Source organism: Muntiacus reevesi, chromosome X, assembly GCF_963930625.1.
Source record: "Muntiacus reevesi chromosome X, mMunRee1.1, whole genome shotgun sequence".
Lineage (NCBI taxonomy): Eukaryota > Metazoa > Chordata > Mammalia > Artiodactyla > Cervidae > Muntiacus > Muntiacus reevesi.
The window spans coordinates 51593689-51620496 of record NC_089271.1 but is presented as its reverse complement, the minus strand read 5'-3'; the positions used below and the strand labels follow the sequence as shown (position 1 = coordinate 51620496).

The 26808-nt window shown below is 38.7% G+C and overlaps 1 protein-coding gene across 6 annotated transcripts; it reads left to right on the top strand.

Moving 5' to 3' along the window:
• The first annotated feature begins 1308 nt into the window (after positions 1-1308).
• Positions 1309-25549, top strand: ZNF182 (zinc finger protein 182). 6 transcript variants are annotated; one of them, XM_065915945.1, is made up of 6 exons: positions 1309-1395; positions 1613-1795; positions 2668-2727; positions 17329-17461; positions 17772-17867; positions 22143-25549. In XM_065915945.1, exons 3-6 carry the CDS (start codon positions 2713-2715, stop codon positions 23771-23773), a joined length of 1875 nt encoding a protein of 624 aa, XP_065772017.1. In that variant the 5' UTR covers positions 1309-1395; positions 1613-1795; positions 2668-2712; the 3' UTR covers positions 23774-25549. The 6 variants fall into 6 exon arrangements, with proteins under 6 accessions (XP_065772017.1, XP_065772022.1, XP_065772019.1 ...); XM_065915950.1 differs by having other exon boundaries at positions 1324-1411; positions 17377-17461; XM_065915947.1 differs by having other exon boundaries at positions 1324-1411; positions 17775-17867.
• Positions 25550-26808: the final 1259 nt, after the last annotated feature.

The following is a 26808-nucleotide window of genomic DNA, read 5'->3' as shown; positions in this document are numbered from 1 at the left end:
ACTTGCTATGTGCCAGGGATTGTTCTAAACTATTTACAATTAACATTTCATTTGTCACCACAGTCTTATATGTAAGTGCTGTTGTTATCCTCATTTTATAGATGAGGAAATTAAACCCAGAGGAGTTAAGTCCTGCCCTAGATTACATAGCTGTTTCTATCATTTTATTTGGTTGGTTGGTTCTGTTTTCTTCCCTGCTGTATTCCAATGTCTAGAACACTACCAGGCATACAGGAGGTGCTTAAGTAAATTCCTGCGGAGCTCATATTTTAGTGGTGCAAGACAGGCAATTAAAGAAAAAGTCAAATATACATGTATTTAAAAAGTTAATATATAATGCTAGATTGCTTCAGACTGGATTTTTAAAAATCTGACCCCCCCCCCCGCCCCACTTAATGGCATCCCATTATGTCCAGAAGGAAATAGGAGCTCTGTCCCTGGCAGGGGAGGCCTTAGGGCATCTGCAACCCACTCACTTCTCCCTTGCCCACAATTCCTACATTCCCAACACACTGACATTGTTTCTGTTCCTCCAATATGCCAAACCAGTCCTACTTCAGACAGGGCCTTTGCAACAGCCTCACCTTCCACCACAAAGCTCTTTGATTCAGATTATTTCTGTGGCTGGCTCCTTTGATCAGTGTAACTGTCACCTCCGACAAAAGGAGATCGTCCCTACCCATCCTGAGAAAACAGCCTCCCAGCCACTACTTAACACATCCCCTTCATCCCCGTGTGTGTTTATGTACTAGGTCGCCGTTTATTTATTCTTCAGCAGCTTGTTTGTCTGCACACCGTCCTTCAAACGCTAGACTGTAAACTCCCAGCTTTGGCCACTAGATGGAGCCAGTGACTTTTCCCTACTCCCAGCCTTTGTGCACGCAGAACAATTCTGCCACGCATCCCGAGTTCCTATTCAATTACATCTGCAAACCTGATGCTGCCCTCCAGGTTCAAGACATCAAATTCCCGCCTGCTAGCGTTTTCCTTAATTGCGCATTTCCCCTCCCGCAATAAGGAAACCCGTCTTTGGAGTCTTAGGAATGACGGACTCTGTAGATCATAAACACCTGTTCTACACTGCAGCCCTAGAAGGGAGGAGAAGCGGTAGGCGCGGCCATCGCGTCAGAGCAGTGACGTCACCGGAGCGGCCATTTTCCTTCTGCGCCTGCGCTGCGGCTCCATTGCTTTCGCGTCCGGCCGGCGGGAGGGGGCTCCATGTTGACTATTGGCGGATGCGGGCTCAAAGGCCCCACTGAGCGTGCGCACACCCGGCCACTGCAGCCCTGTGGGCTGCGGAGCCTGAGTTGGTCCCAAAGCGGAAGTGCTTCTCCGGGGCTAGTTCTCGTAACTGTCTCCTCTGCACCGAGCAGAAAATCTGTTATCGAGAAAGAGGTTGAGGGGGCGAGTGGTAGGGATGATGGGCTGAGTGATGGGGAGTTCTGGGGAACGAATGAATCGGGTTTGGGGGGTCACTGACGTGGGAGGTTGTGGGGTGAGTGATGGTGAACCTCAGCGAATGAGGGTTTGTGGGCTCAGTTGTAGACAAAGTTATGGGGCTAGTCAGGGTTGAATGGGGCTTACTAAATATTGACTTTTACACATTTTCTAGCACAGTGACCTGCGCTAAGGGTTTATACGCATCCTCAAGCTTCTGCCTAGGCGCCCCCACCTCTCCTGCCTGTATCCCCTTTTCCGAGCCTCCTAGGTAGGGGCCAGTTTTGAATGTTCCAGTTGAAGTGAATCTGCACCCGAGGGCTTCCTTCTGACTCCTGGGCAAGACGGCCCCAGTGAGGTGAGGAGAAGCAAGAAGAGGTACCTGAGAGTACTCACCCAGTAAAGGGCCTCGCCCAGAGTTTGGGGCTTGGGAAGGTTGGGCAGGGACTGGTGGTGTGGAGTCTGGGGGGATCTGGCTTAAAACGCATGGGAATAATAATTTTAAAGTTCAGTTTCTTTTTGGGATTTAAAAGTAGGTAACATTTGCATTGTAGATTGATTAGCAATGAGAGGAGAAGAAAATAAAAAGGAACTAATTTATGCCCCTGTATTTATATTGTAATTCTTGACATTTTTTAGTGTGTATGAGGTGTATGCATTTTTAAACATTTAACGCATGGGTTCCTGCAGTTTCATAACTTACCTTTTTTTCATTTAGAAGTTACTATGATTCAGCTTAAAAATTTATCATATAACATTTAAAATACTTGTAATTTAGATACATGTACAGAAAAATAAACAGGTAATAAGTGTCCAGTTCCATACAAGATTATTTTTAATAGCTATAATAGCTTTTAATGGCTATAATAGTTAATATAAATAGAATTTAATCCCTTATTATGGATCATAAGTTTGGCATTGTTAAAGTCAGTGCTGAGATGAAGCTATTTAAAGAGAAATTGTGATCCATTATTTATTTAATTAAGGAAAATACCTAGAAATACAATTTCTGAGTCAGTACACAAGTATATCTACAGAAGAAAACTTTTGTTTTCGCATGAGAAAAAGACTCAAGAATACACAAGTGGTTGTTAAAGCCACATGGTTTCCCAAACTTCCACAGAGCAGCCATGTGCCCAGCTGGTGTGAGGGGATCTCTAGGCAGATGTTTCTGGGCACTGGAAGCCTGATGCAGTCTCTCATATGCTGTACACTTCTCCACTCTTCTAGCTCAGTCTTCACACATCTCTTGTTTCTTCCCAAGAGGAGGAGGGAATGGCCGAACCCCAGGTAAGGATGTTGTCTCTTCCTTTTATTTTACCATGAATGTGCTCAACGATGTAGGAATCTCAAACATAAAATAGATTATTTATAAACAAGTGTTAATATCAGGGAAAATGGGAGACAGCAAAGGCCAAATTAAAATGTAGACACAAGACTTCGGGTGTAACAGACAGTTACGCATTACAATATTAGTTGAGTTGCAAATTTCTCTTTGAGCCTCTGGCAGCCAGAGGAAATCTGGCTCCATTTACTATTCATCAGGTCCTCAGGGAAGTAAAGGTTTCCTGCAATTGCCTTTCAAGTCATTTCTTTGCTGAATCTTCCTTTGGGTGGTGGAGTTGTCTTCAATCACAGACTAATCTGCGTTTCTCTAATGACCACTGATATTGAATATCTTTATATAGGCTTATTTACTTTTTGCATATCCTCTTTGGTGAAGCATCTGATCAAGTCTTCTGCCCATTTTTAAATTGGATTGTTTTTCTCACGATTGAGTTTTGAGAGTTCTTTGTGTATTCTGTGTACAAGTCCTTTGTCAGATACATGGTTTGTAAATATTTTCTCCAAGTGTGTGACTTGTCTTTTAATCATGTTGTTCATAGAGCAAGAATTTTTAATTTTGAAAATGTCCACTTTATAAGCTATTTCCTTTATGGGTTGTGCTTTTGGTGTTGTTGCAAGAAGGGGGACCCCTTTCAGGGCCCGAAACTGGGCTCTTGTCTAACACTTGGAAATGAATTGTCTGAGGAGACACATGTGCTGACAAACCAAGAGATTTTACTGGGAAAGGGCACCCAGGTGGAGAGCAGCAGGGTAAGGGAACCCAGGAGAACAGCTCTGCCACATGGCTTGCAGTCTCGGGTTTTATGGTGATGGGATTAGTTTCCGGGTTGTCTTTAGGCAATCTTTCTGGCTCAGAGTCCTTGCTGGTGGTGCACGCCTTGTTCAGCCAAGATGGATGCCAGAGAAAAGGATTCTGGGAGGTCGGACATCTGGTGTCTCCTTTTGACCTTTCCCGAACTCTTCTGGTTGGTGGTGGCTTATTAGGTCCGTGTTCCTTAGCACGACCTCCTGTTGTAAAACAACTCATGCAAATGGTTACTATGGTGCCTAGCCAGGGTGGGCAGTTTCAGTCAGTGTGCTTCCCCTAACAGTGTCAGGTCTAAGAACTCTTTGCCTCACCCTAATTAAAATGGAAAACCTCTAGTCTTGTATCTCCTATGTGGAGTTCTTTCCTACTGTGTCACTCCCATAAGTTTTCCTTTACTCTCACAAATAACACTTCTGATACTTCTGGTCACCAAATGTGTGGTGGTTTCCCCCCACAACAAGCAAATCTCTGTGACACCAGCTGGGTGTTCTACAACTTAATACTGACACTGTCTACCTGGAGATTGTGTCAGATCCTATCAGTTAAGGGCTCAGTTCCACAAGACTGCCCCACCTCCCAACTTAAGATGCCGGTCAAAAGCCCAGTGCTTATCACCTGTGCTTCTGTACAACTAGCTGTTGATCAGAGCTTCCAGTGACCCCCTCTTCGAGTTAGATTCATACGCTCGAGTGGCTCACAGAACTCAGGGAAACATGTTTCCCAGTTTATTAAAGGGTATATTAAAGTATACAGATGAACATGCAGATGGAAGAGATATGTAAAGGCAGAATATATGGGGAAGAGCTTCCATACCTTCTCTAGGTCCAGGTGTTTCACTCTTCTAGCACAATTCAGAAGCTCTCTGAATCCAGTCCTTTTGGATTTTTATGCAGACGGGGAAGTCTAGCGTGCTGCAGTCCATGGGGTTGCAAAGAGTTGGACACAACTGAGCAACTGAACTGAACTCTTTACATAGGCATGATTGATTAACTCATTGGCCATTGGCTTTGTTGTTGTTATTTATTTAGCAATTGACTTTTGATTTAACCTCCAGTCCCTCTCCCCATCCCCAAGGTTGGGGGGCGGGAGTAAAACTTCCAGTCCTCTAATCACATGGCTGGTCACCAGCTCCCCCTCCTTACGTGGGGTCCTAAAGTCATCTCATTAACATACCAAAAGACACTTTTATTGCTTTCCTTGCTTGAGATACTCCAAGCCTTTCAGGAGCTCTTTCTGCCAGAATTTGGGAGCTAAGACCAAAAATGGATTTCTTATTATGAATCACAGTTATCACATTAGGTCATGAAGATTTTCTCCTATAATATTTATAATTTTAGGTTTACTCAAGATTTAGACTCAAGATCCATTTTGTGTTAATTTTTATGTAAGGCATAAGGATTAGGTCATGGTTCATAATTGTGCAAATGGATTTCTATTTGTTCTAACCCCCATTTGTTGAAAGGACCATCTTTTCTCCATTGAATTGATTTTATGGTTTTGTCAAAAATCAGTTGCCCATATTTGTGGGATCTGTCTCTGGACTGTCTTCTGTTCTATTGATCTGTGTATCTAATCCTCCACCAGTACCACACTGTCTTCATTACTGCAGCTTTATGATAGGTCTTGAAATCAAGTAGTATGATTTCGCCAACTTTATTCTACCTTTTCAACTTTTTTGGCTATTTTTGTGCCTTTGTCTTTATATGTACATTTTAGAATAATCTTGTTTACATGTCTAAAAATGATCTTGCTGGGATTCTGATAGGAATTGAGTTAAACCTATAGATCAGTTTGGGCAGACTTGATGTCTTTATTATGTTGTGTCTTCCAGTCCATGAACACAGTATTTATTTACCTCTCCATTTATTTATTTAGATCTTCATTTACTGACTCCGTCAACATTTTGTAATTTTCAACATACAGATTCTATATGTGTATCAGTCTGCTCAGGCTGTCATAGAATGCCACAGACTTGGTGGCTTAAACAACAGAAATTTATTTTTTCACAGTTCTGGAGGCTAGAAGTCCCAGATCAGAGTTGGTTTTGGTGAGGACATTCTTCCTGGCTTATAGTCAGCTGCCTTCTCACTGTCCTCACATAGGCTTTCCTTTGTGCATCTGCAGAGTGAGAGGGAGCTGTGGTGTTTCTTCCTATTTTTAGGACACCAATCCTGTTGGATCAGGTCCCACTCTTATGATGTCATTTAACCTTAATTACCTTCTTAAAGACCCTGTCTCCAAATACAGTCACACTGGGAGTTTGGGCATTCAGCTTAAGAATTTTAGAGGGGGGCACAGTTCATTCCACAACAATATGGCATGCTTCATTTTTTAAGCCACTGCAAGTGGTTTTGTTTTTAAAAGTTCAGTTTCAGGTATTCATTGCCAGTATATAGAAATATGATTGATTTTTGTTTGTTGACCTTTGCTATGGTCTGGATGTTTGTGTGCCCCCAAACTTCACATGTTGTAATCCTAATGCCCAAGGTCAATGATGGTGTTAGGAGGTGGGGCTCCCTCTTCTTTATTTATATCATTGATACAGAATTTTAATTTTTATGGATTTTAACTTTTTCAGTAGATTATAATGTATTATAATTGTCATTGTTTATTTTGCTGCTCACTTGCCCCTGAGTTATCCAGGGGGATCCCCTAAGCTGACTTTTGTGTCCTTTTGTCACATCCTGATACTTTTCTGAGCACCACCTTAGTGCCAACATAATAAGATTTTCCAGCTTCCATCTTTTTTACTTTTCCTACCCCAGACCTAGAATCATCCATTTCTCCAAGCAGCACTGGTTCCTGTTAGTAAATGATTATGTATAGAAATCAAAATCTGGGTGGTAGGTGTGCTCATTGCTGTTGGAGCATTATTACTTCTAGGTCTTTTCAGTGAACTGTGTCTCTGTATGTCTGTGTATACACACACATACATACATGCACAGCTTGAATTTATGCAATATCCCAGGAATCTTCTTAGACCTCTCTTACTCCATATTTGCATCTCCCTTCACTAACAGTGAGGGGACTGGCTCCTAGCATCAATATATTGATTCATTTTCTTAGTCTTACAATATATAGAAGATAGAATCAGAATTCCTACACACCTGTGAAAAATCAACCTATTGAGTACAGTACACAAACTGCATGCCTTTTATACTGAGGATATGTAATCAAAGTACTCTGTTTAGAAGTTACATGAATTAATTTTTCCTTTTGATTTTTTCCTATATAGTGTAGTTATGTTATTTATTTGCTATACAGTTAGGTTCATTTTTTCTGTTTGTATTCCATTTTTATTTTATTTCTTTCCATCTTTGTTGATTTAACTTTATCCTTATTTTATACTATATATAAAATGTTAATATGATTTGAAGACAGAGATATATACACAGAATTGTCACCTCTCCCTGTACCTAATACCCAATTCTCATTCTACCTTGGAGATAACCAGTCTTGTTAGTTTCTGATTTATGCTTATAACGTTTCTTTTTTAAAGAAGCAGATAAAGGTATATTTTAAAAATTTCCCCTTTCAGTTCAGTTCAGTCACTCAGTTGGGTCTGACTCTTTGCAAACCCATGGACTGCAGCATGCCAGGCTTCCCTGTCCCTCACCAACTCCCAGAGCTTACTCAAACTCATGTCCATCGAGTCAGTGATGCCATCCAGCCATCTCATTTCATCCCCTTCTCCTCCCGCCTTCTATCTTTCCCAGCATCAGGGTTTTTAGTGAGTCAGTTCTTTGCATCAGGTGGCCAAAATATTGGAGTTTCAGCTTCAGCATCAGTCCTTCCAGGGAACATTTAGGATTGATTTCCTTTAGGATGGACTGTTTGGATCTCCTTGCAGTCCAAGGGACTCTCAAGAGTCTTCTCCAACACCACAGTTCAAAAAAGCCTCAATTCTTAGGCGCTCAGCTTTCTTTATAGTTCAACTCTCACATCCATACATGACTACTGGAAAAACCATAGCTTTGACTAGACGAAGATTTGTTGGCAAACTAATGTCTCTGCTTTTTAATATGCTGTCTAGGTTGATCATAGCTTTTCTTCCAAGGAGCAAGTATCTTTTAATTTCATGGCTGCAGTCACCATCTGCAGTTATTTTGGAGCCTCCCCACCAAAATAAAGTCTGTCACTGTTTCCATTGTTTCCCCATCTGTTTGCCATGAAGTGATTGGACCAGATGCCATGATCTTAGTTTTCTGAATGTTGAGTTTTAAGCCAACTTTTTCACTCTCCTCTTTCACTTTCATCAAGAGGTTCTTCAGTTCTTCTTCACTTTCTGCCATAAGGGTGATATCATCTGCATATCTGAGGTTATTGATATTTCTCCTGGCAATCTTGATTCCAACTTGTGCTTCATCCAACCTGGCATTTTGCATGATGTACTCATGTGATGATTTCCCCTTTCATATTACTCAAAAAAGTAGTATACTTTATTTATAGACTCTTTTGCACTTTGCTTTTTTCCCTTAACAATATATCCTGGAAATTGCTCCATGTATGTTTACAAATACTGTCCTCATTCATTTTAATTGAGATATGATTGACATATACATTAGTTTCAGATGTACAACATAATGATTCAATATTTGTGTATATTCCAAAATGATCACCACAGTAAGTCTAGTTAACATTCATCACCACAGTTACTCATTTTTTTCTTATGATGAAAACTTTCAAGGTTTATTCTGTTAGCAATTTTTAAATATATGATACAGTATTATTAACTATAGTCATCATGTTGTGCATTACATCCCCAGGACTTACTTATAGATATTTTATAACTGGAAGTTTATACCTTTTGACCACCTTTACTTATTTGTCTATCCCCACCCATTACCACCTGCGTCTTGTAACTACCAATCTGTTTTTTGTGTCTATGAGGGTTCTTTTGTTTGTTTGGATTCCACATACAAGTGAGATCATATGGTATTAACTTTCTCTGACTTATTTCACTTAGTATAATGCCCTAAAGATTCATCCATGTTGTCACAAATGGCAGGCGCTCCTTTTTTGTGGCTGAATAACATTCCATTTGCATATGTGTGTCTATCACATTTTCTGTATCCATTCATCCTTCAATGGACACTTAGGTAAAGTCCATGTCTTGCCTATTGTAAATAATGCTGCTGTGAACATGGAGGTGCATACATCTTCTCCAGTCAGTGTTTTTGTTTCCTTTGAATAAATAGCCAGGAAAGGAATGGATGGATCATATGATAATTCTATTTTTAATTTTTTGAGGAACCCCCATACTATTTTACATAATGGCTGCACCAATTTACATTCTCACTAGCAGTGCATGAGGATTCCCTTTTCTCCACATCCTTGCCAACACTTGCTATTGCTTATCTTTTAGATAATAGCCATTCTGACAGCTGTGAAGTGATAGCTTATTGTGGTTTTGATTTGCATTTCTCTGATGATTAGTGATGTTGAGCATTTTTTCATGTGCCTGTTGGCCATCTGAATGTATTCTTTGGAAAAATGTCTCTTCAGATCCTCTGCTTATTTTTGTTTTGATTTAAAAAAATATTTATGACTGGATCTTCATTGCTGCACCGGGGCTTTCTCCAGTTTCAGCCAGTGAGGGCCACACTCTAGTTGTGATGCGTGGGCTTCTCATTGCAGTGCCTTTTCTTGTAGAGCAGGGGCTTTAGAGCAATGTTCAGTAATTGAGGTGCATGGGCTTAGTTGCTCCACAGCTTGTGGAATCTTCCCAGACCAGAATCAAACACATGTTCCCTGCATTGGCAGGCAGACTTAACCACTGGACCACCAGGGAAAACTCCCTGCTTATTTTTTAATTGTTTTCTTTTTGATACTGGGTTTATTTTTGATACTGAGTTGTGAGTTCTTTATATATTTTCAGTATTAACCTCTTACAATTTATATGATTTGCAGAAATTTTTTCCTGTTTGGTAGGTTTTTTCATGTTCTTGATGGATTCCTTTGCTGTATGGAAGCGCTTTATTTTTATGTAGTCCTATTTGTTGAATTTTGCTTTTGTTGCCTTTGCTTTTTGGTGTTAATCATTAAACCAATGATTTTTTTATTAACCAAAAAAATCACTGCTGAAACTAATATCAAGGAGCTTACCACCTATGTTTTATTCTAGGAATTTTATGGTTTTGGGTCCCATATTCAAGTCTTTAAACCATTTTGAGTTAATTTTTGCATGTAGTATAAGATAGTGTTCCAGTTTCATTCTTTTGCATGTAGCTGTCCAATTTTCCCAACAGAATTTATTTTAGAATTTATTGAAGAGGTTATCTTTTCCACATTGTATATTCTTGGCTCCTTTGTCATAAGTTAATTGACCATATATGCATGGGTTTATTTCTGGGCCTTCTGTTCCATTGATCTATGTGTCAGTTCTTATGCAAGTATTTTGATTCAATCAAATCAAGCTATTTTGATTACTATAGCTTTGAATACAGTTTATTTGTAACTAGGGAGTGTGATGCCTGCGGCTTTGTTTTCTTTCTCAAGATTGCTTTATCTATTCAGGTTTTTTGTGACTTTTATATGAACTTGAGGATTGTTCAATTTCTGTTTCGTTCATTTTTTCAGCTGCATAGTATTCCATTAATGGATGCACCAGTTTGTTCAATCATTCTCCTATGTACATGTGAATTTTGGTTGTTTCCAGTATTTTGCAATTAAGAATAATGCTGGGGACTTCCCCGGTGATCCAGTGGCTAAGATTCTGCACTTCCAGTGCAGGGGGCCCTGGATTGATCTGTGGTCAGGGAACTAGATCCCACACGCCACAACTAAGACCTAGCACAGCCAAATAAATAAATAAAATTTTAGAAAGAATAATGCTGAAATGAAATGTATTGTGCATAAGTTGTTTCCTTTTCATTCAGGCCTATCTTCTATATAAATTTCTACAGGTGGCATTGCTGATCAAAGGGTAAATACACTTGATTAGATATTGCTAAATTCCCTTCTATATGAGTTATACTGTTTTATATTCCTACCAACAATGTATGATAGTGCCTTGTTTTTCTGTGACTATACTAATAGATTATGTTGTCTGGCTTTTAAACTTTTTCCAATCTGCTAGGTAAGAAATGGTATCTCTAGTTTTAATTGCCATTTCTATTATTATGAGTAAAGTTGAATATAGTTTCATATATTTAAGAGATATTTTTATTTCTCTTGTTAATTGTATTCCGTTTTTTGCCTGATTTTCTGTCAGGTATTTGTCCTTTTCTCCCCCCTTGATTTTCAAGAGTTCTTTATATGTTAAGGATATTAATCTTTACCTGTGATATATGTTATACCAGTCTTTATTTGTGATATATGTTGCAACAGATTTCACCCCTGCTTTGTCCTCGGACTTACCAAAGTGTTTATTTTTTTTTTTTTGCATTTTTTCCCATTTATTTTTATAAGTTGGAGGCTAATTACTTTACAATATTGTAGTGGTTTTTGCAGTACAAAGTGTTTTTATATTGTATTTTGTGGTTATGTTTATTAATCTTTTATTATATCTGAATTTTTATTCATAGTTAGAAAGTCTTTCTCTGTCCCTGGTGGCTCAGCAGTAAAGAATCCTCCTGCAATGCAGGAGACTTGCAGGAGATGTGGGTTTGATCCCCTGGAGAAGGAAATGGCAACCCACTTCAGTATCCTTGCCTGGAAATCCCCATGGACAGAGGAGCCTGGTGGGCTACAGTCCATGGGGTTGCAAAGAGTCGGACACCACTGAGTGAGTAAAACAACAACAACATCCAGGTTATATGGACATTCACCTATGCTTTCTTCTAGTACTTTGATTAGTTGCATTTTTTTGCATTTAGGTCTCTGATCCATTTGGTGTTTATACATTATGCAATGAGGTGTGGATCCAATCTAGTCTTTCCAAAATGGCTTTCGAATTAACTCAGCACCATTAATTAAAAAGTGGGTCTTTCGAACCCTATACTTTGATAGAATGCCTGTATCAAAATATGTTTTGGTATCTGGTAGAGCTGCTTCCTCCCTGAAGCAGAAATTTTTCTGCTTTTTCTTTTCCAGAAATTTTCTAGCTATTCTTGCATATTTATTTTTTGATATGATCTTTAGTACTACCTTGTTTAGTACCATTAAGAAGCTTGTGTTTTAAATTGGGATCACATTAAATTTATAAATTAACTTAGGGATAACTGCATCATTGTGACCTTGTGTCATTCTATCTATCAAGAGTTGGACAACTCTGAAGTTAGAGAAAACTGTCCTGATAAGAGACCACACTCACTTCTGACACCACTTGCAAGTTTGGGGGGTCCCGAAGGTCATGCTTAGGTTTGACAGTTCACTGGGAGAAGTCAGAGAACTCACTGAAAGCAGCAATACTTATGGCTATGGCTTATTACAGGGAGAGGACACAGATTGGAACCTACCAAAGAGAGAAGTATATAGGGCAGATCCCCAGAAAGTACCAAACATGGGGCTTCCATTTTTCTCTCCCCCTAGAGTCAAGATGCATGACTTTGTGTAATTGGTATTGATGTGTGGTAGTACACATGGAATTCTGTCAACCAGAGAAGCTCTTGTGAGCCTCAATGTTCAGAGTTTTTAATTAGGGCTTCATTTTATAGGCATGATTGTCCATGTGCCTGCTCTCTCTCTCCAGCCCCTCTGGGAGTGACCCAAAGCCCCCACCCTAAATCATGTGGTTGATCTTTCTGGTGTAGCCAGCCCCAACCCTAAATCACATCATTACATTATCCATGGTGATCCAAGGCCCCTATGCAAAACATACATTCTGTCCTTCCTTCCAGTCCAGTTCATCCCTCTGTCCATCCTTTCTTTACTTCCATTCCAGTTTGCCTTTCCTTCCTTCCTTTCCTTCTTCCTTCCATTCCTACCTTCCATTCTAATCCTTCCTTCATTCCTTCCCTCCTTCCTATCTTATCTATCAATATTTATCTATCTTTGGTTATTTTAAGGAAATTATCATTTATTCCAATCTGTTTTGTTTATCAGGATTGGGTATTGAATTCTGTTTCAATATTTTTGTATTAGCATTTCTTATATTAGTTATACTCATATATAAGTTTTTTCTTTAGGTCTGTTTAACGGTGATTTATGTTAATGAATATTCTAATATTGAACTATCATCATATGGCTGGAATAAATCTTAATTGGTCACGATGTATTATTGTCTTAATGTGGATTTATTGTTTGCTTATGCAGCTGACTTTTGAACAAGGTGGGTTTGAACTGTTCAGGTCTATTTACATGTGGATTTTTTCAATAGTGAGTACTACAGTACTACACAGTCCTGTGGACTTGGTTGAATCCACAGATGTGGAAGAACCTCTGATTTGGAGGGCCAATATAAGTTATATGGGGATTAACCTTCAGTTGTTCAAGGATCAACTGTATTTTATTTAGGATTTTTGCATTGTTGTTCATAAGTGAGATTAGTCTGCATTTTCCTATTTTGTACAATCTTAAGTGGGTTTATGTGTCAATTTTACATTCAGTTCATGTAAGAATTTGGAAGCTTTTCATTTTTCTATGCTCATGAAGAATTAGGGCAGTTAGTCTTCTCACGTCTTTTGTGAGCCTAAGTCCTGTCCTGGGCATGTATGTGGCTTTCTACCTTTCCCTGTATGTGGGTATTTTTGAATATCCTAACTTCCCACAGAATCTCAGGCCTTAGGCAGTCTGTTGTCCCTCTGGACTGTAATCTTTGGCCCCAGGCATCTCTGGGTTGTTAGTTTGTCTTGCAGTCTTTTAGAGCAATGCCTCTACTGCTTTTTGGCCTGAGTTCTGAGTTAGGCAAAACAGAGAGGAGCACCTCACATCAGTCTTTCTGGTTAAGACTCTGAGTTTTCACTGCTGAGGGCCCAGGGTTCAACTCCATGACCTGGAACTAAGATCCTGCAAGCCACATAGTGTGGCCAAAAAAAAAAAATCACCTTATGTCTATGCAAGGATAGAATATTATCTACATATATACTATTTTTTTCAAGACTTTTCTTAATATTTTCTATGTTTCTAGTGCACACAGTTTATCTGTGAGTTTTTCAAATTGTTGCAAATCTCCAAAAATTTTCCAGTATGTTTAATTGAAAAAAAAATCTGCATATAAGTGGAGCTATGTAGTTCAAACCTGTGTTGTTCAAGGGTCAACTATATTTCCCTTTTGTAGTTCACCCCTTGCCACACCCTGGTCCCTAGTAATCATTGATATATTTTTGGTCTCTATAGTTTTGCCTTTCCCATGTTATAGAAATGAAATCATATAGTATGCTCAGATGGTGAAGAATCTGCCTGCAATGCAGGAGACCTGGGTTCAATCCCCAGGTCAGGAAGATCCCCTGGAGAAGGGAATGGCAACCCACTCCAGTATTCTTGCCCGGAGAATGCCGTGGACAGAGGAACCTCGTAGGCTACAGTCCATGGGGTCACAAAGAGTCAGATACGACTGAGCGACTAACACTACTACTACTATATAGTACGTAGCTTTTTGAGTCTGGCTGCTTTCACTTAGTACAATACATTTGAGGTTCACCCATGTTTTTGCATGTATCATTAGTTCTTTCATTTTTATTGTTGGATTACATTATATGTATTACAGTTTATTAATTCACAGGTTGAATAACATTTGAGTTATTTACATATTTTGGTGATTACAAATATAGCTGCTTTATAAATGTTCATGTACAGGATTTGGGATTTACATAAGTTTTCGTCCCACTTGGGTAAAGAAACCTGTGAGTTGGACTGTAGATACTATGGAAGTATATGCTTAACTTCATAAGAAACTGGAAAACTGTTTTCCAAAGTGTCTGTGCCACTTTGCATTTCTATCTATGATAAATGAGACTTTGTTTATTCCACATCATCACCAGCACTTGCCATTGTCTTGTTTTTTCCCATTCTAATACGTATGTAGTGGTAGCTCATTGTGGTTTTGATTTGGTTTCCTCATGGCTATAGATGTTGAGCATCTTGGTATATGCTTATTTGCCATTTAACTTTGATAAAGTATGTCTCTTGGCTTTTTTTTTTAAGTTTTGAGAGTTCTAGTTCTTATGTATTCTCAATACAACTTCTTTGTCGGATGTACAATTTGTAAATATTTTCTCCCATTGCATGGGTTTTTATTCTTTTAACAGTGTCTTGAGTTTTGGTGTCACATCAGAAAAATACTTGGCAAATCTAAGGTTAAAAAGATTTTCTCCTATATTTTATTCTAAAATTTTTTTTAGGTTTAGATTTTGCATTTAGGTTTGTGATTCTTTTTTTTTCTCATTTTATTTTATTTTTTTAGTTCTACCACTTTATTGCTACCATCCCATCTCCCTCCACCCTCGTGCACACATGCTCAGTCATGTAACCCCATGGACTGCAGCCCGCCAGGCTCCTCTGTCCATGAACTTTTCCAGGCAAGAATACTGGAGTGGGTTGCCATTTCCTTCTCCATGTGATCCATTTTTGAGTTAATTTTTATGTATGTTGGAGGTATGGTTGAAGTTCTTTTTTTTTCTTTGCATATGGATAGTCAGTTGTTCCAATACCATTTGTTGAAGTGGGAACTCCCATTTTCCATCGAAGTGTCTTTGCACTTGTCAAAAATAATTTTAAGTATAAAGGTATAAAACACATTTAATTATGACATACATGAAATATGGTTTATAAGTGTACAGCTTGATGAATTATGACAAAGTGAACACCCTGTGGAGCCACTCCTGGAAACAAGGTCAAGATTAGGACATAATCAGGACCTCCAAATCCCCCTTCATGCTCTCTTCCAATCAATACCAGCCCCAAAGGTAACCACTGTCCTAACTTCTAACAGCATGGATTAGGCCTGCCTGTTCTCTTACTGTATATAAACAGAATCATGTAGTATGTGCTCTTCTGTGTTTGGATTCTTTTGCTCATTAGTACATCTGTGACATTCATCTGTGTTGGATGTGCAGTTGTAGTTCATTCCTTTTCATTAGCACATAGTATTCCTTTGAAAGATTGTGCCACAATTTGCCCATTGTATTGCTGAGGGACATTTGGGTTTTTCCCACAACTTAGCATTACAAATAGTCCTCCCGTGAACATCCTTGTACTTGTTTTCTAGAGTACATGTGCCCGATTTTCTCTAAGGTGTGTACCTAGGAGTAGAATTGCTGGGTCATAGTATTTGCAGTCATTGACTTTAGTAAACAATGCAAACTGTTTTCCCAAGCAGTTATACCCGTTTTTACATTCCTGTTAACAGTGTGTGAGAGTTCCCATGTCCACACAGTTTTATGGCATTTCCTCATGTAATTATAATGTTTCTGGTGAGTGCCAAGTGGTGTCTCAATGGGGCTTAAATTTTCATTTACCTGAGTGCTAATGGGGTTAAGTACATTTTCTTAGGTTCACAGAACATATGTCCATATGTTTATCTTTTTAGTATTCACATCTCTTGTCTATTTTTCTGTGCTGTTTGTGTTTCTTTTGATTTGTAGGGGTTATTTTATATATTCCAGATAAGAACCCTTTATCACTTATGAAAGCTGAAGATAATCTCCCCATCTATACTTACCTTTTTACTGCTGTATCTTTTCTAACAGTACTGTATATTCTTTTTTTTTAAATTTGTGGTATGCATTTTAAAATTTTTATTTCTTTTTGGCTGTGCTGGGTCTTTGTTGCTACCCACAGGCTTTCTCTAGTTGCCGTGCATGGGCTTCTCATTGTGGTGGCTTCTTTTGTTGCAGAGCATGGACTCTAGGCATGCAGGCTTCAGTAGTTGTAGCAGGTGGGCTCTGTAGTTGTGATGCACAGGCTTAGTTGCCCTGTGGCATGTGGAATCTTCCTGGACAAGGGATTGAACTATATGGATCTTTGTTGGCAAAGTGATGCCTCTGCTTTTTAATACACTGTCTAGGTTTGTCATAGCTTTTGTTCCAAAGAGCAAGCTTCTTTTAGTTTCGTGACTGCAGTCACCATCTGCAGTGATTTTGGAGCCCAAGAAAATAAAATCTGTCACTGTTTCCAACTTTTCTCCATCTATTTGCCATGAAGTGATGGGACTGGATGCCATGATCTTCATTTATTGAACATTGAGTTTTAAGCCAGCTTTTTCACTCTTCTCTTTCACCCTCATCAAGAGGCTCTTTTAGTTCCTCTTCTCTTACTGCTGTATTTTTAATCTTGTAACATATATTTTTTCCTTTATGAGTAGTGCTTTTCTTTTTTTTTTTATGAGTAGTGCTTTTCATGTCTTGTTTTTTATTTTCCCTACCCTAAGCCTATGAAAACATTTTCTTATAGTATTCTCCAGATACTTCATTGTGTTACCTCTCATATTAGATTTACAATTTACCTGTAGCTGATTTTTGTGTATGGTGAGAGTTAGGGGTTAAATGTCATTTTTTTGGCCCACATAGATATCTGGTAACCCATCTATATTTATTTGAAAATATCATCCTCTCCTCACTATTTTGCAGTTTCAACTTTATCATTACTCAGGTGTCCCTATACATTTGGATTATCTTTTTAATTCTACTGGACTATTTGTCTATTCTAATACCACATTGTCTTAAATATTCTATTATTTAGTATAATAGTTTCTCAACCATGACTTGAGATTTTTTTCCCCCACCAAGTAGGTCAGTAACTTGACAGACATCCTGTATTGTCATCTGCATGAACTGGGAACCCAAACAGAAGTTTCCTTACATTTATCCCATCCTTATCATTCAGTGGTCAGCATTTTCAAATAAAAGAATATACAGTTACAGGGACTCATGACATTTGAGGATGTGGCTGTGGATTTTACCCAGGAGGAGTGGCAGTACCTGAATCCTCCACAGAGGACCCTGTACAGAGACGTGATGCTGGAGACCTACAGCAACCTGGTCTCTGTAGGTAAGAATCGCTTCTTCAGGTAATTTTGCTATTTATGATTACTCTGTCCCACAGAATGCCTTTTCCTTTCTCAAGTTGGAAACTTGTTAGGGCTCTGAACTATAGAAGAGTTTGACATTAAATTCCAGGGATCAGAGTTCCTTTTCCCCCTTTGCTTTCCTGACAAGATGTTTGGGAACTCAAAACCCAGGTGAATTGGTTTGACTACCATTGTGTCAAGTGATACATCCCTTGTACTGCCCCACACTCCACCTTCCTTTTTCTCAGAATCTCTGAAGACCAAGGAGGTATTGCTTTTATTTCTCATTAGCAGGGCATCACATTACCAAACCAGATCTCATCCTCAAATTGGAGGTGGAAGAGCGATGCCTGCTAGAAGGAAAAATTCCAATTTGGAGCTTTCCAGGTAAGTGGCATTGACCCAGGCTATGGGGGCAGGAGATCCCAGCTTGTCAGTCAGGGGTGAGGGCCTGTGAAACGACTTTCAGGAATATCTCAGGGGTGGTTTATGGAGGACAGGGATATCAACACCTAAGACTAACACCTTCTCCCCTGTTCTACACTTACCAGGCCACTCTCCTTAAGTTGGTGCTCACCCATAAGTTTCTGCACAGTCCCATTTCCCTGTGCAGGGAATAAGACACCTGTAATACAGGTGTCTTATAAGTGCCAGCCCCCTGGCCCCAAGGCCTGCCTCTTCTGTTGTTCTCATTTCCCACTGCTCATCAGAAGCCAGGCCCACATTAGTCACAGGCCTAGGCACTAATGGTCTAATTCTGAATTGGATTACCTGATTCTATCCAGTTTAGATATTCCTATCAGAGTTGGTCTCCTAAAGCATCTTGATTCTCTTTAAAACTATCTTTATTAAGATATAATACACATACAATATAATTCATGCTTTTGAAGTAAAACTCAAAAACTCAGTGATTTCTAGTATATTCACAGAATACTCTATCTAACCCCACTATCTACTTCTAGAACATTATTATCACCCCTCAAAGAAACTCCTGTCCCTTATCAGTCACTCTCCATCCCCCAGCCCCCATCCCCTGGCAAGCACTGATCTACTTTCTATCTCTAGTTTTGCCTATTCTGGACATTTCATATAAATAGAACCATACAAAATGTGGAATTTTATGTCCAGTTTCTTTCATTTGTATGTTTCAAGGTTCATTCATATTGTAGTATGTGTCATCCCTTTTTATGGTGGAATGATATTTCATTGTATGGATATTCCACATTTTGTTTATCCATTCATCTGTTGATGGGCATTTAGGTTATTTTCACTTTTTCTGTATTAAATATAATGCTGTTATGAATATTCATGCAGAAGTTTTGAAATGTACATTTTCATTTTTTGTGAGTACATACATAGTGGAATTGTTAGACTATGTGATAACTGTTTAACATTTTGTGGAACTGCCAAACTGTGAACATCCTGTTCCTCAAAAATTTTTTACCCAGTGGTTTTAATGTTCATTGATGATTCTTCCCTGAATCAATTACAGTAAGTCCCCTACATATGAACAGGTTCCTTTCTGAGAGTGCATTTGTAAGTCCAATTTGTTCATAAGTCCAGCAAAGTTAGCCTTGGTACCCAACTAACACAATCAGCTATATGGTACTACACTGACTTATGTGAGTGGACATGTGAACGCATATTTGCATCTTTTTTTTTTCATTTGCATCTTTTGAAAGTTTGAAACTTGAAGGTTCATATGTAGGGCGCTTACTGTATTACTAAGATGGTTGGAAAAACTATGCATTTTCTATCATTCGTTCTACATTTGTAAGTTGGCACTTTTAAGGACTTTTCCTTATTTGTTGATTAGCTGGAATACTTCCATAAAGAGGGATTGCCCTCCATCTGTTAACAGTTGACCCTTGAACAACATGGGTTTGAAGCATGCAGGTCCACTTTTATGCCTTTTTCAATGTTAATAGTACTGTGCTAGACAATCTACAGTTGATTGAATCCACAGATATGGGACCACAGACTTGGAGGAGGAGCTGCCTATATGGAGGGCCAATAAGTTACAATTGGATTTTCAACTGTGCAGAGGGTCAGTGCCCCTAACCCCTGTGTTGTTCAAGAGTCAACTGTATTTGATTATATATGAGTTACATATATTTTTCTATTTATTTACCAGTTTTCAAAATGAGTTGGTTTTGTTGCATCATTCAAAGGTGCCTAATATGTCTTTTTTGAATATCGTTTATGGACTTATGGATTTAAACACTTTTATATTTTGATCCATTGCCTTATCCTTATTATAAATCAAACTGCTCCATCTCTGGCCAGTGGATTCCCCTTTAAGTTGGGGCCCGAATCTTTGGTAGCTTTCTTTTGCTATAAGATATTCCAGGCTCATATTATGTATTTCCTGTACCTGCCCTGAAATCAGCCATTTCTCCAAGGAGCTTTGGTTCTTTTTAGTGGTAATGTTTCGTGACCACAGTTTGGATGGTAGGGAATTGTTTTCTAGGCTTTTTTTAAAATTGACATAGCTAGGAACCATGTAAAAGATTTTTTAAGAGAAAATGCATCATGTATTCAAATGTATATTTCCAAATCAAATTCTAGGCTTAAAATATTTTAATTTATTAATTTTACATATGATGGTAGTATTGTTAGTATTATTCTGAGACTGCAGAATATGTACAGTGGGTTGATTCAGTTGAGTTAATCATGTTGGTGCCATTGAAAATCAAGAATTTTTAGCATGGTTGTTAGGAAATACAGAATGAGTTGATACTTACTACTATTAGGTAATCCTTTTATTTTCAGTTTTGCTTTATGATTATATAAAATATTTGTAAAATATTTACTTGATTCCAAAATCAAATCTAGAAAACAATGTATATTCTAAGAAGTCCAGCCTCTTTCCCTCTCCATCCTACTCTTTCCTTTCCTTACCCATAGGTAACCATTTATTAATAGTTAAAAGTTTATCCTACTGTTTTTTACAGTATGAGCCTATATTATTTTAAATATATACTTAATACTTATTTCTTCCATGGAAAAATGGTAGTCTACTGTGTATATTTTTATTCATCTTTTTTTCATTTAATTCAAGAACATGTTAAATATCCTGAGACAGCCCTTATTTCTTTTTATAGTATAATGATTCTTAATCATAATAGTAGTAGCTATTATTATAGTAGTAGTTGTTCTAGTAAACATTTGAAGTGCTATACATGCCCTATTATAATTAATTTAATCCTATAGACATACATTTTGGTGGATACTGTTACAATTCCTGTTTTCCAGATGTGAAAGTAAGATACAGATAGATTAGCTAATATGCCTAAGGTCAAAGAACATGTAAAAGTCTGATCCAGGATTTGATCCTGGGCTAGAGAACTTATAGCCCTCACCACATGTGCTGTGTTGCTTCTTATCACCTAAGGAGGTCCAGATTCAGCAGATCCTTGGTGGAGCTTGGGTCCCATCAAATGTATTTTGTAAAAACTTTTCTTTATGATGTTCATGCCAAGTTCAGAACTAGTGCTTTACTATAGAAAGAAAGGAAGTCATAGGAAGAGAAGCCACAGCTGCATGATCCATTTTAAAATCCAGTATTAATCTTAAATGTTGCTGTTAAATCTAAGTGGTAGTATGAGTAGTTACTATACTCTTCTTTCAACTCTTCTGTATGTTTGAAATTTTTTGTATAAAATTTTAGGAATAGGTAAGAAGAAAATTAAACTACAAAAAATAAAAATTCAATATATGTGCAAAAAGTATTTACTGCCCAAGATACCATTGATTTTAAAACACACCACTGAGAAAGAAAATTTGCCACCAATTAATGACATGACATTGATTGCAAGGTGAATCTGGATTCAGTGGTATTAAAATGTGGAGTAATATGCATCTTGTAATTGATGATATATTAAAGGCAAGGCTTTGTGCTTTTAACTGTCTAAATGAGTGGTACAGATAACTGACTACTTTAGAAGTTAATGAAAGTTATATAAGATGATCAGAGTAAGCTTTTTTTGAAAAGACTAAACTGCTTCTTGAAAGTTATCTAGATTATGAATATAGCAAAACATGAAGGATTGGGCTATGTGGGTGATGAAACATGAGGAAGGATTTGAATTAATAATAGATGTGGTTTTTAGTGGAAATAGTATAGGCAAAAGTAGAAGTTGGTATTGAAGAACTGTGAATGCAAACTTGGATGAATGCAAAGATCATTAGGATGAATGCAAAAATCCAAATTCAGCAAAGATCATTAGGTTTCTTTGTTTTTGTAAGGATAATTATTCTGGATCTTTCTCATTTATTGAAAATGTGGATTTCAGGATTGTTGGAAGATTTGAGTCCATGAGTCGCAGTGTTGCATTTCTATCTAGGTGGAAGTAGTATATCAGAAATAGTTAAAAGAGTTCATATGATAAATGAAGATAAAAAGGGTGGTAAGGTCCCCAGAGTGATATAAAAGTAGAAGTAAGAAAGACTGAAGTGTTAGGATAAGATTGTTCTTGGTAACAAAAAGGCTAGCAAGTGGGGAGTTAAGTAAAATAACAGGATTTGATGGTCAAGATTCTCTCTCCAGGAACTCTGTTAAAATGACATATCAGTATCAGCTTTCATATGGCAAAACATTTCTAAAGAAGGTCCATTCCATAATGTCAAAGTTTAAAGGTGGTTTATTGTACTTCTTTCTAGAAGAAGCCTGCCAGGTTGATGAACAGATTGAGAGACAGCATCAAGATGACCAAGATAAATATCTGATGCAAGTTGGATTCCCTGACAAGAAAACAATTACCAGTAAGAGTGGCCTTGACTATAATGAACTTGGAAACATACTTTATCTGAGTACAAACCTTTTTGCTTCAATACAAAGGCCCCATAAATATGAATCATTTGGATATAATATGGTAGATAATTTAGACTTATATAGTAGAAGTTCTGTGGGAAAGAAACATGATAATGGATGTGCAAAATTGTTCTTCCATACTGAATATGAGAAAACAACCCCCAGAGTGAAACCTTATGGATATAAAGAGTGTGGGAAGACCCTCAGGCAAAAGAAGGGTCTTAGTCTACATCAGAGAATTAAAAATGGAGAGAAACCCTTTGAATGTACTGCATGTAGGAAAACTTTCAGCAAGAAGTCACACCTCATTGTACATTGGAGAACTCATACAGGAGAGAAACCCTTTGGATGTACAGAATGTGGAAAAGCTTTTAGCCAAAAATCTCAGCTCATTATACACCTGAGAACTCATACAGGAGAGCGACCCTTTGAGTGTCCAGAATGTGGAAAAGCTTTCAGAGAAAAATCTACTGTCATTATACATTACAGGACTCATACAGGAGAGAAACCTTATGAATGTAATGAATGTGGGAAAGCCTTCACTCAGAAGTCAAACCTCATTGTCCATCAGAAAACCCACACAGGAGAAAAAACTTATGAATGCACCAAATGTGGGGAATCTTTCATACAGAAGCTTGATCTAATTATACATCATAGTACTCATACAGGAAAGAAACCCCATGAATGTAATGAGTGTAAGAAAACTTTCAGTGATAAGTCAACTCTCATTATACATCAGCGAACTCATACAGGAGAGAAACCTCACAAATGTATGGAATGTGGGAAGTCTTTCAACGAGAAGTCAACCCTCATTGTGCATCAGCGAACTCATACAGGGGAGAAACCCTATGAATGTGATGTGTGTGGGAAAACCTTCACCCAAAAGTCAAACCTTGGTGTACATCAAAGAACTCATTCAGGAGAGAAACCCTTTGAATGTAATGAATGTGAGAAAGCATTCTCTCAGAAATCCTATCTCATGCTACACCAGAGAGGTCATACAGGAGAGAAGCCCTATGAATGCAATGAATGTGAAAAAGCATTTTCCCAGAAATCTTATCTCATTATACATCAAAGAACACATACAGAAGAAAAACCCTATAAATGCAATGAATGTGGCAAAGCCTTCAGAGAAAAGTCAAAGCTCATTATACATCAGCGAATTCATACAGGAGAGAAACCCTATGAATGTCCTGTATGTTGGAAAGCTTTCAGCCAGAAGTCACAGCTCATAATACATCAGCGAACACACACAGGAGAGAAACCCTATGCATGCACTGAGTGTGGCAAAGCCTTCAGAGAAAAATCAACATTCACTGTTCATCAGAGAACTCATACTGGAGAGAAACCCTATAAGTGTACAGAATGTGGGAAAGCCTTTACTCAAAAATCAAATCTTATTGTACATCAGAGAACTCATACAGGAAAGAAAGCCCATGGGAAAGGCCATTCTTGGAAGTCCAAGCTCATTGCACATTAGAGAACTGATGGTGCAGTTGTGTTCACTGAAGGACATTTTTACCAGTTTAGTTAAACATTAAAAAGTATATTCTGACTCCTGGTTTAAATATATAGAGAGTAAAGTTAGCCTTTTTTTTTCATTTTCATCTCAGTCTTCACCCAGAAGCTACAAGGGGAAAAGGAAGGACTTTGTATCTGACAAAATTAGGAAATAGCTGAAAACAGATGAGAGGGCTGTCAGAGGCAGAGGAAATCAAGCACCAGTGCAAGGAGATTTCAAAGGCTAGAGAGGAGTGGTCAAGGGTGCAGATGTGAGATAGCACTAGTAAGGACTCTTAGCCAAGTTTTAGGCTATACCCTGAGTGCAAGACCATATAGATACATAACAGTGGTAACAGAGCATGGGCAGGTGGGACGTTTCCTCGACCTATATGGAAGTCTCAGGAGAGGCAGGCAGGGGCCTCAACAAGGAAGTGCTCAGACAAGCCATATTTGCAGAAAGTAGTCTATACTTGTGAGAGGAGCAGTTGGTAGGGATTGGGGAAAGAGAAGGGAGTGTTCTTGTGAAGAACCCAACAGCTGCCCCTATTTACTGACTCTGGAGAAGTCTGAAAGAACTACCAAATGGAAAAAAAAATCCAGTTGGAAAGCTCTGATCTGCCTAGAACATGGCCCCATTTCTTCCCCTACATGAACTTCCAGCAAACAGCAAGTCCAGGAAAACTTACTCAAGGAGGAATGATTCCAAAGAATCAAAACCAAAAACACACATGGCTTTTGAGCCAGCAGTTCCAATTCTAGGACTGTATATATTCATGCATGTACCAAAAGACGGACATACAGAGGTATTCAGTGATGTACTGTTTGTGAAAACAAAAGGTTGGAAGCTTTCCACATGGCTCCTGAAATCCTGAAATGTTCATACAGCAACCTTTCAGGTAGACAAAAAAAGAATATATAAAGAAAACTTGGACACCATTTGTTTAGTGATGTGGGATGATATCCAACATACATTATTGGGTGAGAAAAGCAAGGTGCAGGATAGTGAGAATACTATGCTGCCATTTGTATATTAAAAGGAGAATAAATGGTAAATACACAATTGAGTGTATATGCATAAACTATCTCTGGAAAGATACACAAGAAGCTGGGAACCCTGATTACCTCTGGGAAAGGGATGGGGAAGTGGGTGGCTGGAGGGAAAGAATTGGGAGTGAGATAACTTTTGAAAATTGTACTATGTGGATGTACTACCTTCTCAAAAAATAACTTTTAAGCAACACGTTTTGTTCTGTTACTGTTCAAAGGAAGTCAGATTCCAGATACAGGATTTCATAACATTTAAATATAGATATGCTTAAGGTGGAGCTTAGGGCTTCCCAGGTGGCTCAATGATAAACAATCTACCTGTCAATGCAGGAGATACAGGTTTGATCCCTGGGTTGGGAAGATCCCCTGGAGTGGGAAATGGCAACCCACTCCAGTATTCTTGCCTGGAAATTCCCATGGACAGAGGAAACTGGTGGGCTGCAGTCCCTGGGGTTGCAAAGAGTTGGACACAACTGAGCATGCACATACAAAACTGACTCACAGACATAGACAACAGACTTGGGAATGCCAAGGAGAAAAGGGAAAGAGGAGGGATGAACTGGGAGTTTGGAGTTAGTAGATGCAAACTATTACATTTAGCATGGATAAACAAGGTCCAACTTTATAGCACAGGGAACTATATTCAATATCCTGTAATAAACCACGACTGATAAGAATATAAAAAGAATATATACATGTATGTATAACTGAATCATTTAGCTATGCAGAAATTAACACAATATTGTAAATCAATTATACTTCAATAAAATTAAAAAACAAACTTTTCATCCTCCTGCTGATAGAAAAATATTCCTTGGGTTTCTGGCCCATCAAAGGTCACCCTTAAGTGGGATGGGAAGGGGTGATCAGGTCTTGCCACTTCAGGTTGATTTTTTACTCCTGCTTCCTGGAGTCCAGGTGGCAATCTGATGTGATGGGCCACGTAGGTAATCAGAGGTGAGTGAGGCAGGGACCCAGAGGCAAAGGAGTGGGGAAGAACAGCAGAATGTGGATAAATGGAATGGAATTAGGGGAGAGACGATGAAGGGCTGAGTATGGGAATGGGTCGATGAGGGACAGTGGGGGTGAACAGGGAAGGGCAGAGAGAAATGGAAGTATCCAATAAAGTGAGTTACTGGAGAACAAACAGTTGAATGTAAGCAATGCCAGGGAGAATGGGAGTGAGTAGTTTGAGCAGGCAGGGTGGATATTGGAAATGTGGACCAAGTGGAGTAAATTGGAAACAATATGAGGCACAGTGGGAATGACAGTGGTGAATGGGACAGTGAAAAGCAGTCAGGCTCATGGCAAAATGGGGCAGAGTGTTTAGTAAGCGCATAGAGGAAGAGTGTGGGTGGGCAACGTGTGGCAGACCACCAGACCAGGCGAGTGCCAGGCGCTATGTGTGGTAAGTGAGGGGGATCTGTGGAGTTGGGCTGTAGGGTCTCAGAGTCTCAGTGATGCAGAAGCTTGTGTTGATGAGAACTAAGGGGAAGAAGTGGGAGGTGGTCTCAGGAGCTTCCCCAGGTCCCCCATTGGTGACCACAGGTATATGGGATGGGAGCAGCCTATGATCAGGACACACAGCTCAATGAACAGTTCTTCCATGTCAACAACATGCAGAGAGGGCAAGGCACTATGACAAGTGTATCCCTGACACCTCCCCTAAATTGACTTGATATTCACATTTGTATATTTCAGTAACTTGTTTCTTCCATAGTAGATTTCATTTATTCTCTTTAATGCATCCTACAAGCTATTAACTTACTTGCTGACTATATTTAACACATCTTAGGAATTCTGCCTGCGTCTCAAAAGCTGCTTGCTTACTCATCACCTGTACTTCACACATCTGCTCATATTTCAAGCTCCTAGTGTACTTACTACCTACGCTTAACACTTCTCAGGAGCTTCCTCCATCACACTTGTACTTGTCCTTCAGAAGTGATGAAGCAATAGAGAAAA